Source organism: Schistocerca americana, chromosome 5 (assembly GCF_021461395.2).
Source record: "Schistocerca americana isolate TAMUIC-IGC-003095 chromosome 5, iqSchAmer2.1, whole genome shotgun sequence".
Lineage (NCBI taxonomy): Eukaryota > Metazoa > Arthropoda > Insecta > Orthoptera > Acrididae > Schistocerca > Schistocerca americana.
In genome coordinates this window covers 621,056,103-621,071,038 of record NC_060123.1, presented here as the reverse complement: position 1 = coordinate 621,071,038, position 14,936 = coordinate 621,056,103, and the positions used below count along the sequence as shown (strand labels likewise).

At 43.2% G+C, this 14,936-nt stretch overlaps 1 protein-coding gene across 3 annotated transcripts in view; it reads right to left on the bottom strand.

Moving 5' to 3' along the window:
- Nucleotides 1–615: 615 nt before the first annotated feature.
- Nucleotides 616–14,936, bottom strand: part of LOC124616146 — a 76,222-nt gene continuing 61,901 nt past the window's right edge. The window contains exons 3-5 of one of the 3 annotated variants that reach the window (XM_047144422.1): nucleotides 1,660–1,911; nucleotides 912–1,575; nucleotides 616–843 (exon numbers count right to left, since the gene is read on the bottom strand). In XM_047144422.1, coding sequence (XP_047000378.1) covers nucleotides 941–1,575; nucleotides 1,660–1,911 — 887 coding nt within the window. In that variant the 3' untranslated portion in view covers nucleotides 616–843; nucleotides 912–940. Of the gene's footprint in view, nucleotides 1,576–1,659; nucleotides 1,912–14,936 lie in introns of all 3 variants that reach the window. The other 2 variants (XM_047144421.1, XM_047144420.1) reach the window with 2 other exon arrangements.

The following is a 14,936-nucleotide window of genomic DNA, read 5'->3' as shown; positions in this document are numbered from 1 at the left end:
TCTTCGTGCTCGCGAGGGGCGTACACGATGTTAGGCAGATGTACCATTTTCTGCAGTTGTTCAGTGCAGATGACAGGCTGCAGCGTAATAAACAAATAAATTAATAAATTTCGATGGGTACGTTAAAATTCAACCGACGCTTCAATCTACATTGATGTAGAGGATGAAGTATTTTGAAATAGCTTAACTGTTTTTGAAACGTCTTGTGCAGTTCATATATCAACTTGGGTATAATGTACACAACTGATAAAGTTGCAGAAGGTCAACGTATAAATGGCATGTTGCCCGTCAGTATACGGACTCTGATGTATACGCTGAGGTATTGTAACGACAGTTGAGAAAAAAAAAAAAAAGATCAATGCTGAAATGAGGTGAACCTATATGCTTCTGGATGTATCATTTGATAAGGATTTAGTAGCTGTTATTCTCTGAAGTGATGTTATTTAACTTTTAATTTTAACAAAATTTTACAGATCCTGTGAAATCATGAGTTAAATACTGGTACATAATGTACCCTTCACCACACACCTTAAGACTGTTTATGCAGTGTAGAGGAACATGTAGTTACGCTTGAGGAAGGGGAAGTGTCACAGCCAAAAAATAAGAGAAAAATAATCATGAAATATAAAAATTTAATTTATTGCAAGTCATTCAACTGTAGCCACAAGCTGCTCAGCGATAGAGACACGGTTTCCTCATCCCTCCTCGAGTGCCACTGGCTCCTTGTCCCAATAGGAGTTGGTTTAGCATATCAGCGGTTGCACCAGGCGATGCTGTTCCCTCTTCTGCGGTCGGCGTCGCGGCCATAGCGTCTGTTGCGCAGAAGCCGCCGCCTCCAGCACCCTGTGGGAAGCAGAGGCAACCATCCACTGGTATACTCGCAATCGGGAAGGGTGCGGGCACTGTCTTACCTGACATACCTGGGTCTGGAATCGGCATATTATTGACGCCGCTGGCACCCGGTGGTAGAAACGGCACTGTGGAATCCTGCAGAAAAGCGGTCCACTAGAGGAGACCTCATCGTCGTAATAAGTGGTGGAAATGGAGCTCTATACAGCTGTTGGCCAGGATAGGTCTGGAGCCCACCAGATGTTGTCGATGGCCTTGGAGGATTGGCGAGCTCGCCAGTGCCACGTACTTGAGGATAACCCGAGAGTTTGCCTAATAATAAAGATGGAGCTCCGTATGTCTGTTGCCATGCATAGGTCGGTGGCGCACTGTATGCAGTGGGTATAGCAGGAGCAATGGCCACTCCGCTAGTGCCCGTCAACAAGCTGTTTAGCAGGGTGGCGATGTCGAATGAGCCTGTGGGCCGCTGGTAGTCTTCCACCTGATCCAGAAGCTCAGCACTGTGGAGGATGTAAGGGTCAGTCGTGATGCCAAGACCCTGAGAGTGTGGAACACTTGAGAGTGGATCAGTGTAAGTTGCCAAGTTAGAAAACTGTGGGGCCATGTAGAAGTCTTCAAGCTTCTGATACTGTTCCAACTCGTCCATAAGTTGGTAACTATCGAGCTTTAAAGGTTGGGACATGGCGCCAAATCCCTGTACTGCCGGAGGAGTGGTGACTGTGGAACCTGCAACAGGAGTACCGTCTAATAAGCCTGTGGCCTGCCAGTGCTGTGCCAGGTCTGCCAACTCTGCCAGAAGCTGATAAGTACCAAATTTCGCCACGTCGCAATTGTAGCCAAAATCCTGTGGCGGCCCGACGATGGCTTCATACAAGATCGGAATCAGACTGTTGACGAGATCTGCAAGGTCAAAATCTGGCTGCGGTGACTGCGTAACGTAGATGTCGATTTCATTTCCCGGGACGGCTTCACTCACGCTGAATTGCTCCGGATCTGTCTCGGAACCTGCTCCTTGCACGGTCACGGTTAGACTTGCATCTTCTTCCCCATTGCCGTCATACACTGCAAAGAATTTTTTTTTATTAATACCACGCAACATGAACGATGGACAAATATGAGAATAGTTCTGGCGTTTGCAGCTGCTAAGTTATTCATGTTTCTTTTGCAAGGTGTATATTACGTGCTGTGGGACGATCGGTATGTTTGAAAATAAATCACTTCATGCGTCGCAAGGGCAGTTTAGACACTTTTGTCGCTCCAAGGTGACCGGTTTCAACAGTTTTATGCTACTGTCATTTGATCTGCGGGAAAAACAAAGATAATAAGGAGCGGGTTGTTGAAGGAGACTAGAATTCACGTGATGGATATATAAAATATACAATATTCCACAATAATGTTTGGTACTTTGCTATAAAACTGCCATGTTTCATTACAGGAAGTCATAGCACAAAAGTCACTCCCCAATACATGCTTGTCTTGACAAAATTCCTGACGATAAAATACACGCAGTTGATATGAAGCACACAAATAATAAAAAGCACCCAGTTAAAATCCTCTTATCGCCATGTAAGCAGGTGGCGAATACGATTCTCACAAGCTTGCCGCACAGCACCACTTGGCCGGCAGAGTGTTGACTAAATGATCACATACAGTGACTACAAGCACAGGAAGAAAGCTGGATTTTTCAAAGTGCCGGTTATTAATGGGTGTCCCATGTAGCAGTCATTTACTATTCCATCTGGACTGAATTATTTTGAAGCCTGGTTATCATATAACGTTGGGTGTTGCAGATATTGCAGACCCCGTTACATCCCTTAGCCATAACATTAATTATGGCCTCAGGCTCGTCTCATCTACTTGAGTTTCGTTAGCTCTATTTTTCTTGAATGCCCCCATTTACAGCAGTGCTTGACCCACAGCATGGGATACAGACAAACTCTACGTGCTGAGCGAGCGAGGTTCCGCAGTGGTGAGCACACTGGACTCGCATTCGGGAGAGACGGTTCAAATCCGCGCCCGGCCATAATGATTTAGGTTTTCCGTGATTTCCCTAAGTCGCGTGAGGCAAATAGATGGTTCCTTTGAAAGGGCACGGCTGTCTTCCTTCCCTCATCTGATGGGACCGATGACCTCGCTGTTTGGCCTCTCCCCCAGATCAACCAGCCAACCAACCTACGCTCTATATGATGTATTCACATATGCTATTACGACCCATCCATAAATTTGATATTGGTGTTGTCATTATGATAATTTTTATGGTATACATCATTTCGCCCGGCCGATGTGGCCGAGCGGATCTAGGCGCTACAGACTGGACCGCGTGACCGCTACGGTCGCAGGTTCGAATCCTGCCTCGGGCATGGATGTGTGCGATGTCCTTAGGTTATGAAACTTCCTGGCAGATTAACACTGTGTGCCGGACCGAGACTCGTTCTAGGAACATTCCACAGGCTGTGGCTAAGCCATGTCTCCGCAATATCCTGTCTTCCAGGAGTGCTAGTTCTGCAAGGTTCGCAGGAGAGCTTCTCTGAAGTTTGGAAAGTAAGAGACGCGGCACTGGTGGAATTAAAGCTGTGAGGACGGGCCGTGAGTCGGGCTTGGGTAGCTCAGTGGTTGAGCACTTGCCCGCGAAAGGCAAAGGTCCCGAGTTCGAGTCTCGGTCCGGCACACAGTTTTAATCTGCCAGGAAGTTTCATATCAGCGCACACTCCGCTGTAGAGTGAAAATTTCATTCTAGAAACGTCCTTACGTTAGTTAGGTTTAAGTAGTTCTCAGTTCTAGGGGACTCATGACGTCAGACGTTAAGTCCCACAGTGCTCAGAGCCATTAGAACCATTTTTTATACATCATTTCGATTGATTCTGTAGCAAACACCCAGTAAGGCTTGAATCTGCTCTTGGATTAGATGACTTCTGAAATACATTCGGCACTGCGCATCCCACGTCCCCTTTTTGTGCCTCTGGGGATTCTTCACGGGACCATTCCAGATCTGGCCAGTTAGCATTTCCTCTGGCACCAGAGCGGTTTTCTTCTTTTTACGTGTTATTAAACTGTAAATTAAAGATACCGGTTTTTCAAGTTTTTGATTTTTACTGTTATTTTCCCACTGTCAGTAAGTACACAGTGTATGATTACTTCAGACTTTGTATGGGTATAGGCCCACGTTAATTGTACCTGTATGGCCAAATGGTATTCCTAATTGTTACATTGGGCACTTTATGGTCCACCGCTATTCATTGGTTGTATGTGATGATGTAACAGGTGCTACACACGCTATCAAGTGGCGAGGAGATAATTGGTAACGAGTCTGCCGCCTCTAAGTCAATACTCTACCGGATGTGTGGTGCTGTGGTGCAAGCTTGTGACAATCATGTTCGCATGGACGACACGACGCTTTTAACAGTGTGCCCCTTATAATTTGTGTTTTTTACCAACTGTGTGCATTTTACCAACTGGACATCAAGAAGTCGGGAGCGCCTTACTTCGTGTAATGTAATACGGCAATTTTATAGCAAGTTCCAGAAGGTACAGTGGTAAGCACACTGGACTCGCATTCGGGAGGACGATGGTTCAAACCCGCGTCCGACCATCCTGATTTAGGTTTTCCGTGATTTCCCGAAATCGCTTCAGGCAAATAGATGGTTCCTTTGAAATGGCTCGGCTGTCTTCCTTCCCTAATCCGATGGGACCGATGACCTCGCTGTTTGGCCCCTCTCCCAGATCAACCAGCCTTCCGCCGCCTATTATTTTCGGTTTTCCCTTAGACCAGATGACAGCAGCATAACACTGTTGAAACCGGTCGTCTTGGAGCAATACACGTGTGTACACTACGACCGCAGCGTATGAAGTGTGTTCATTTTACACATGTTCCTTTACATAATTCTTGTTCACATACTGCACGATACAAAGGTCACCATAGGTCAGTTGAGCGCAGAAGATTCTAAAATGAGATGATAATGCTATGAGGGGGCTATAATCCCATGCAAGATGAATGTAAGTCCCTCAGTGACGTGGCACTGAGTGGAGTGTCTGATCTGACCTAGGCCAGCGAGACAAAGAATGAATTTTGTAGGAATATCCTAACGTAGAGATCCCCTGTTCAAATCCCCATCTGGCCTCCAGATTTTGGGTCTCCAGTGATTCCCTAAATCGCTTGAGGCCGTAACAGGGATAGTTCATTTGAAAACTACAGGGTCCACTTCCCTCCCTGCCTTAGCACCAGTTTGTACTTGTATTCTGTCTCCAGTGACCTTGTGGTGTACGTGAATCTTAACCTTATTTCCTTTCCGTACACTCACGGAATGCCGTTTCCTGACTCGATTACTTTAGTGAAACTCAATGACGCTGAATTGCTCTAGATCTATCTTGTGTTCTGCTCTTTGAGTGGTGAGGCATTAGCAACTGGGGTGATCTAACTCTTTCGGCGTTGATGACATCGTACTTCGTGTCACCCATAAGGTGTGCAAAATTTTGATGAAAACCTATAGTACAATCTATGATAGAAGACAACATATCAAGAAATAAGCTGGTCTGTCACAGACGCATATGATGGTTGAGAAATTAATGGCATTTGTCTGTCACATCGATTGAAATACACTCCTGGAAATGGAAAAAAGAACACATTGACACCCGTGTGTCAGACCCACCATACTTGCTCCGGACACTGCGAGAGGGCTGTACAAGTAATGATCACACGCACGGCATAGCGGACACACCAGGAACCGCGGTGTTGGCCGTCGAATGGCGCTAGCTGCGCAGAATTTGTGCACCGCCGCCGTCAGTGTCAGCCAGTTTGCCGTGGCATACGGAGCTCCATCGCAGTCTTTAACACTGGTAGCATGCCGCGACAGCGTGGACGTGAACCGTATGTGCAGTTGACGGACTTTGAGCGAGGGCGTATAGTGGGCATGCGGGAGGCCGGGTGGACGTACCGCCGAATTGCTCAACACGTGGGGCGTGAGGTCTCCACAGTACATCGATGTTGTCGCCAGCGGTCGGCGGAAGGTGCACGTGCCCGTCGACCTGGGACCGGACCGCGACGCACGGATGCACGCTAAGACCGTAGGATCCTACGCAGTGCCGTAGGGGACCGCACCGCCACTTCCCAGCAAATTAGGGACACTGTTGCTCCTGGGGTATCGGCGAGGACCACTCGCAACCGTCTCCATGAAGCTGGGCTACGGTCCCGCACACCGTTAGGCCGTCTTCCGCTCACGCCCCAACATCGCGCAGCCCGCCTCCAGTGGTGTCGCGATAGGCGTGAATGGAGGGACGATTGGAGACGTGTCGTCTTCAGCGATGAGATCGCTTCTGCCTTGGTGCCAATGATGGTCGTATGCGTGTTTGGCGCCGTGCAGGTGAGCGCCACAATCAGGACTGCATACGACCGAGGCACACAGGGCCAACACCCGGCATCACGGTGTGGGGAGCGATCTCCTACACTGGCCGTACACCACTGGTGATCGTCGAGAGGACACTGAATAGTGCACGGTACATCCAAACCGTCATCGAACCCATCGTTCTACCATTCCTAGACCGGCAAGGGAACTTGCTGTTCCAACAGGACAATGCACGTCCGCATGTATCCCGTGCCACCCAACGTGCTCTAGAAGGTGTAAGTCAACTACCCTGGCCAGCAAGATCTCCGGATCTGTCCCCCATTGAGCATGTTTGGGACTGGATGAAGCGTCGTCTCACGCGGTCTGCACGTCCAGCACGAACGCTGGTCCAACTGAGGCGCCAGGTGGAAATGGCATGGCAAGCCGTTCCACAGGACTACATCCAGCATCTCTACGATCGTCTCCATGGGAGAATAGCAGCCTGCATTGCTGCGAAAGGTGGATATACACTGTACTAGTGCCGACATTGTGCATGCTCTGTTGCCTGTGTCTATGTGCCTGGGGTTCTGTCAGTGTGATCATGTGATGTATCTGACCCCAGGAATGTGTCAATAAAGTTTCCGCTTCCTGGGACAATGAATTCACGGTGTTCTTATTTCAATTTCCAGGAGTGTATGTACCCTTCTGAGAAAGAAATAGATGACATGCTCCATCATGACCTACTCGTACGCCCACGCACAGGTGCCAGGAGTGGTGGAATTTGTCTGCTCAGTCGACAGTGGGGTCCTGTGATGGGACGCATGTTAAAAAGCACTGTAGGGTAGAGTTTGCGTGTAGTGGGGACTGATGGTTCAAATGGCTCTAGGCACTATGGGACTGAGATAGGGGTTGTACACATATTATATTATTCTGCCAAACCTATATATATTAACGATATAAACATTTCCACACAATCTAAATAACATGAACCATATGTTAAATATTAATAATACAGGATGTTCCAAAAACAATGACTTTATTTCAAGACTTCATATTTATTGATAAAAATATATTAAAACGTCGGATGAACTGCAAAATAGTCAAATAATCTTAACGTTTCAGCCGTGCTATGCTCTACGTGTCCAGCAGCAACAACACGAAAAACATCTAGACGATAGGCAAGTTCGTAGCACACGTTACACAATGTATCTGCTTTTCCAGAACTTATGGCAGCTTATGTTCTGTTCTTCACTTGTTCTACGAGGTAAAGAGCAAATGAACACACATTGCTTCACATATCCCCACAAGAAAAAATCGCACTGGTTCATGTATGGCGATCTTGGAGGCGAAGAATGCAGGGCAGGGTTTCGGAGTCCCATGCGCCCTATCGAACGTAGAACGGTCTTAAACCACTGTAGAACAGGCTACTTTCAGGACTGCCAGAGGACTCAGATGACTTCATTTTCCAACAGGAAGGAGCTCCACCATACTGACACAACAACTTATGTCAGTGTGTTAATGAGAGCTCGACAGGGCACACGAAAGACCGAGACACTGTCCTGCATTCTTGGCCTCCAACGTCGTCAGAAGTGATCAGATTCGATTTTATCTTCTGGTGGTATGAGAACGAAAGTGTATTCATCCGCCCTGTTCCTCATGACATAGAATAAGTGACTAACAGAATAGCAGCCACCGTGACTTCTGTAAGAGCTGATATCTTGTGCATAGTTTAAGACGACTGCAGCTATTGTATAGATGTTGTTCATGCTCCTGCTCATGGGCACGTAGAGAATTTGTATAAGCATAGCTAGAGGTTTACGATTTTGTGACTATTTTGCCACTTATCCTACGTTTGTAGTATTTTTTACTAATAAATATGGGGTTTTGAAAACAGGTTATTCTTTTTGAAACACCCTGTATATAGATTATATACTGCACAGAGTGAATCCTTGCATAAATCTGGCACTGGACAGTAATATTACAGTTAGAAAGAAACACTTCGAGATATATCTTGAAAGTAATAATGGCATTGGCAAGCTGCGACACTTGAATGACCTTGAAAAGTGGAAACATTGGAGTGGGTTTCCTACATACAGGGGCAGTAGTCAATGACCTTTCCCTTGACCTTGACCCTTACCTTTATCTCATGATGTAAGCAAACCCCTCTCCATTGCCTACTCCCACCTCCCTCCCTTACCCTTCACCCCACTCTGTCTCCAACAAATCGTAGAAATGAAACGTAGCCCACTTTCATTAGAGGAAAATTGAAAACCATGTTGTCCTTGCCATATCTGCAACCATCCACACACTGAAGTACTTATCTCCAGTGTAGTATTAAAACAATACGATACAGCAGAAATAGTCAAGCTGTCTTTATGGGAATTTAACAAGTCCTTTCGCTGTACCTCCAAACAAACATAGAATGATATTAAAAACCCAAGTAAGTGATGGTAGACCATTTGTGTGCATTATATGCCACACACTCTCCTCTTTCCAACGAGTCGGCGCATATATCAATTAAATTGTGGAAAGCCATACAACACTTATAAACACACACTCACGAGAGAGATGACCAAAGACGACAACATTGAGAGACTTGACCTCTCCAAAGATAATCTCAGAGTTGATATTTCGAAAATAAATAAAAGTGTTTGTAGCTTATTGTGAGATATTTAACATTTTTAAGCACAATTAAGTATCAGAAATTATATTTCTTCAGCATCTTCTACATTGGTAGCATTAATTACTAAAACACGTACTTATCATAATTTATGACATATCTCCAAGAAACTGTAGCAAAATAATGTTGCTTTATATGTAACATTTCTCAAACATTCCAAGTACAACTAAGCTTCAAATTAAATACTTCCACTCCTCCACTTTACTCATTACAACTCTCGCAGCTCACTTATTGACACTAGGAAAGTGTGGAACTTGGTTGCACAGGAGCTCATGATGTTAATAGCTGCAAAAATGCAACAGAATGCATGGGGCAATTTGATACAGTTTGAAGGATAATTTAATACACTTTTGGGACCAACTGATGCAGCTTGAGAGCCAGTTTGATAAAGTTTAATGGGTAAAATGACACAGTTGGTTGGGGAAATCGGATACACTTTATGATAACAGGATACATTTTACGGAGGAAGTTGATACAGTTTGAGGGGCAAGTTGAGATTGTTTGAGAGGCAAGTTAATACAGTTTGATAGACAATTTGATGTATTTTGGGGAATATTAACTCTACTAGTGCCACATTGATACAGTGATGGGCTAGTTATCTAGGATAACTGATCCTTGGTGATCAATGATGGTCAGCAATAAATGATGATCAGTGATCAGTTGGCCTTATGAATTGGGCCTTACGTTATATGTTAGCCCCTAGGCCTTTACATTATACGGTATGTGTAGGAAATTAGATGTTACACATTGGCTTTTAGTTGTTAGCCACTATCCATTACAAGTTCGACCTTAGACATTAGGTATTAATCATTATGTATTAGGGACTAGGTGTTTGTTGTTAGGAATTACATGTTAGCCATTAGATGTTAGGCATTAGGCATTAGCTGTCAGCTATTAGACAATTAGCCATTAGGCACTAGGCATTATCTGTTAGCTATTACACATTATGAGTTATGTAATGTATCTGAGCTGTTAGGAGCTATGCATTATTTGTTATGCACTGCTCATTGGCCGTTCACCACATCCCTCCGAACTGGAGGCGTTTGGATCTAGACGTCCTCACTTCATGTCATGATGCTGGGGGAACTTTTCCTATGATGCCATGAGTCACCTTCCAGCCAAGTGGTGTCCTGTAAGGTTAATGACCTTGACATTGTGATTTCATCAGGAAAGTTGATAGTTTAAAGAAGTTAAAATAGAATTGGTAGAAATTGTGCTTCGACGGCAGTAGTAACTGAATCATCTTAGCCCAAAACTGAAATACAAATGTCACAAATTGTGTTATACGGTTGATGTGACACATCACAGAACATGTATGTTTTTGAAGTGATAACTAGCTTCCTTACAACAGATATATTATGTACGGGAATTCTTAATTTGAAGCTTCATCGTGCTTCCACCTAGTATGTAAAAACTTACATATAACACAATTTTACTGTCGTTCGAAATTTCGTAGAGGTCTTGTATATATTACGATTAACGTGTAACTGTGTGCATTTTGATAAATAATACCGAAGTTTATATGCAGAAATATGTACTCTGAAGTTTCGTTGTGCTTGCAGTATGTGATAAATTTTACATTTAACGCACCTATATTTAGCTTGTATTTTTGTACAGCTACATGTACATATATATGCATATATTATTACGAGCATGCATTTCAATAACCAGAATGGACAGCGCTGGACATTCTGAAAATATTTAATTTTTGAAACTTCCTTGAGCTTTCAAAGTGTTAGAAATTTCACAATAAATGATAAATAATTTGATTTATTTTCGAAATATCGTCTTTGACATTGTCTTTGGAGATGGTATGTCTCTCACTGTTGCCGTCTCTGTGTGTGTTTCTAAACCATTCACCTCATTCTACAGTTTAGGTGGCAGATCATAATTAAACACTTTATTCGTTCCTAAAATCGAACACCTAAAAACCTTCCTTCCACGAACAAAGTCGTAGGTGTTTGCTTGTGCTGGTACCTTTCTTTGGATGTTGACGTAGATGATTATGGTTTCTGATTTAGAGATCCATACACTCCTGAAATTTAGTAGCAGTTTTAAGTATTTCTTTTCATTGCGTGTATCCTTTCTTGTGATGCAATATCTACTCTATCCACATCCTATAAGTGATGGCAGTACACACACACATTATAGGTTTGCAACACATTAAATGTATTTACATACTGTTACAACACGTACTTTACATCTTCTGACGCATTTTGGAGTACGTATCATAGCAGGATTAAAGTAATTAATTTGACCCTTCCAATATTTATTGTCTACTTGACCTCAACTAGCTGTTCAAACAACTGTGCGATAATTATTACCCAATGTACAGTTCTAACGATACATTATCTTCCATCTCCCCCAGCAAATACAATGGGGGTTCTTTAACTATTGTCACTAATTTTTTTCACGGCTAGTTTCGTTTGGAAAATTCGAAGTTTCCTTTGGGACAAAGTGGAATATTCACGCTTAAGCCTGTATAGTTCCATAAAGTTCCGATACCTGTCGACGATGTACGTAGTCTTCAAAATGGCATCTGTAATATAGATACGTTAGAAGCAGAGAACTGGCGTTAGGTTTCTTTTGGTGGAAACCAAAGAATGAAATGTCTTTGCAGTTGAGAATATGGACAACAGTCAGCTGTATAATGGATTAGAGACAGTGAAAATTTGTGGCGGACCGTCACTCGAACTGCAAGTCCCAGCTTATTATGAGCGGTCGAGTTACCATCAAGCTATCCGCGCAAAGATCACTACCAGACAGAAACTTCCGTATCTCGGCAACTATTTGTCTGCAACACAGTAACTGAAATATCGAAAACCCAGGGCTTCGCAATACATTCATAGGCTCTTGCAAAATGTCTACAGAGACCTGATAGTGAACAAAAGCAAGAGGAGTCGTTGTCTGAGACGTCTTTCATCATCGCATCTAGGTTGCGCAAACTATCTCCTGCGTCCCGGCCACCCCCACACTTCTGTCACCACTGCAATATAGGAACATGCAGACAGTCTCGTTCGAGGTGACGGACAGATCACAACTATACACTTCGCAGCACATCTGGACGCATGTGTTGGTATTGCTAATACACCGTCCATCATTTGGGTTACTGCAAGGTATATACCAGCTGGATTCCTCCCTTCCTAACAGACGAACATAAAAGGCAACGAAGGATATACTCAGTAGTAAGCAAGACATGTGTAATAGGGAGGTTATAGATGCAGCGAGAGGCCTTCGATCTGACGTCGATAAGTAAAGTGGTACCTCCCACTAAGGTGGTGTGAGGCCGTAGTTCTGAACGGAGATTCTTTCGAAAAAAAAAGAAAAGTGTTTTGCAGCGAAAGAATGGGGAAATAACATGGTGTACTGAAATACTGAATATAGCCACCCTACTTTCAGAAATAAAATGTGTGCAGGATAAATTCGAAGTAAAGACACTGTGACAGTCCTCACATAAAGCATGCTTCTTATGACAGATTCAATACACTTTACATACTGAAATACTGAATAAAAAGAAAAAGAAAATTTTTTTTGCAATTTAGAATATTGTGACCTCACAGATGACGTAAGATATTTACTTTGAGCGTTATAGCGATTTTTATTGTGCTTAAACTCTATTTTATCATCTACAATATATGTAAAAATCACACATTTTGCAGTGCCAAGAATTTTGCAGACATTTAGAATACTATGAAATCATTGATGTGGATTACAATTAATTTCACTTTCAGTTGTGCCTTAAACGAAGTGTGTTTCGTAGAGCAAGCTAGAAACTCTTTTACCTACAGCAGACTCACCTGTTGGTAACACAGAACGAATGTTTGTCAATTTTCTGGCGAGCGTGGCCTATATGACACTACGCACTCGTTGCTGCCCTCAGAAAATGATTAACTCTCTCTGCCATTTCTAGATTAGTGTAGTGTGATGAGGTGGTCAAAGGTTTATTTCCCTTGAAGACTCGGTGCGTAAACACCATGGCACTATCAGATAATAAAACATGGCAGGGACAAAATGGATCGAATGGCTCTGAGCACTATGGCACTTAACTGCTGAGGTCATCAGTCCCCTAGAACTTAGAACTACGTAAACTTAACTAACCTAAGGACATCACACACATCCATGCCCGAGTCAGGATTCGAACCTGCGACCGTAGCAGTCGCGAGGTTCCAGACTGTAGCGCCTAGAACCGCTCGGCCACTACGGCCGGCATGGCAGGGACACGATTAGGGACTTCTAGTTTGTGACGGACCTAACATGCCCATATGCCAGTTATACTTCCATTAGGGACAGTCCAATATGATCAAATGGGTGGCACTGTCTCCTCCTGCAATCAAGTATGCCGCTAGAACATTTCTGCTGAGGACTAGAACATTCGACCTCACTGTACTAATGGAGTCAACGGATCCACTCGATAGCCAAGTACGTGGAGTATCGTTGAACTCAGTTCCAAGTTCAGAGACGAAGTCTTAATTCCTAGTCAGTAAAGAACTGACAGCTCCTTTATTCCTGCAAATAATCTCGGCAACCCATCCTCTTAATTTTATATCACTCTGCCACTGGTGTAATTGTTCCCTAATAACAACAACTCTTTACATAAGAAGCTAAAGGTAAAAGCTAATAATATCGATATCCTCCTCACTCTTATAAAAAGTATACTCCGTGGCGAATGCTAAAAAACCAATACTCCAGGCTATCTGCAGCTCTCAGAGTTGTTTTGTCATGCTTTTTAGACAGTCGGGAAATGATAATCAAATTAATGCACTTTTTTAGCATGGCCTGGACGCCTAACTACTTCCGGCAGAGTTCCTTCCTTCTAAATGAATGCTTTCAACTTGGCCGTACTAAGCGGATAAGTACAATTAACTGCACAATTGTCCGGGCGTCATTATGATGCTAACCACGGCGACTTCCCCGACGACAATACAAAGCCAACTTCTGCTTGTCTATCACCCACTAAAAGATCTGCACAGTGGGTGGGTTTCGTCGTGTCACACTTGCGACTCATCTGTCATCCATCCTTAGCACTTCCCTGTTGTAAGGCTCACCCACAAAAGCCACAGAAGTAGCCTGCACCCGATTATATAAAATAATGTTAAAAAAGGAAATGAAATCAGTTTATGAAACCAATCTAATCGTACTAATCCACATTAAAATGTATATTATCAGAACATTTCTAGCTCACCTCACATATAATCCAATTATTTTAGCAAATACGAATGAAATGAGATGAGTCAAACAGCTTGTCGCTCTTAACGACATCCAGCTTAAACAAAAAGTTCGCTCAGATGTTGTCTCATTAAAGAAAAGCTTGGCATAAACAACCAAGACTTCAGTGAACAGTTCTCAGCGACTTGGAAAAGTTTCAGTACTTGACTCCCGTTGTCATTATCTGAAGAGAGGGTAACAAACAAGAGGTACCTTCGCCATCCAGGACACGGAAATAACGACTCCAAATAAAAACCACATATTCATCCTCAGGGAAACCACCGCCTGACATATTCGTTCTTGAACATGTTCATGTTGCTGAAAGCTACTAGATGGTGCTACAGAAGACTGTGGTTCATCCACAGCTTTAAAAATTGAACATCAAATGTCCAGCTGTTGTAAATATTCACTCCTTTACCTAGGCCAGAGCGTAAATTATTTTACAATGTTATATTGTTACTCTGCTCTTCCTTTAACAGTGGTTACCTAATTATTCTGTAACGAATACAGCTGATCACCAACTGACTTAAGATCCAGTCATACCAGTCACACACAATATTGATCGCTATTGATGTATAAAAGTTTTAAAAGGAATACGTGCTTCACAATACTAATATACTGTTACAAAAAATAATGATGCTATGTAAGCGAAGATTACTAATAATATACTAATAAAATATTGTTATAATAATAAACAACTGAAATGTGACATAATGTAACACACTACTATTGTCATAAAGAAAACAGCTGTAAACCAACAAAACAAATACCTTAACTTATATTTTACAAAATAATCAGTCATTCTCCTAGAGCTACCCATTTTTCATGCCGATATTATTTATAAAGCATCCCTTAGATGCAACAAATAGCAACACCAGAAAATT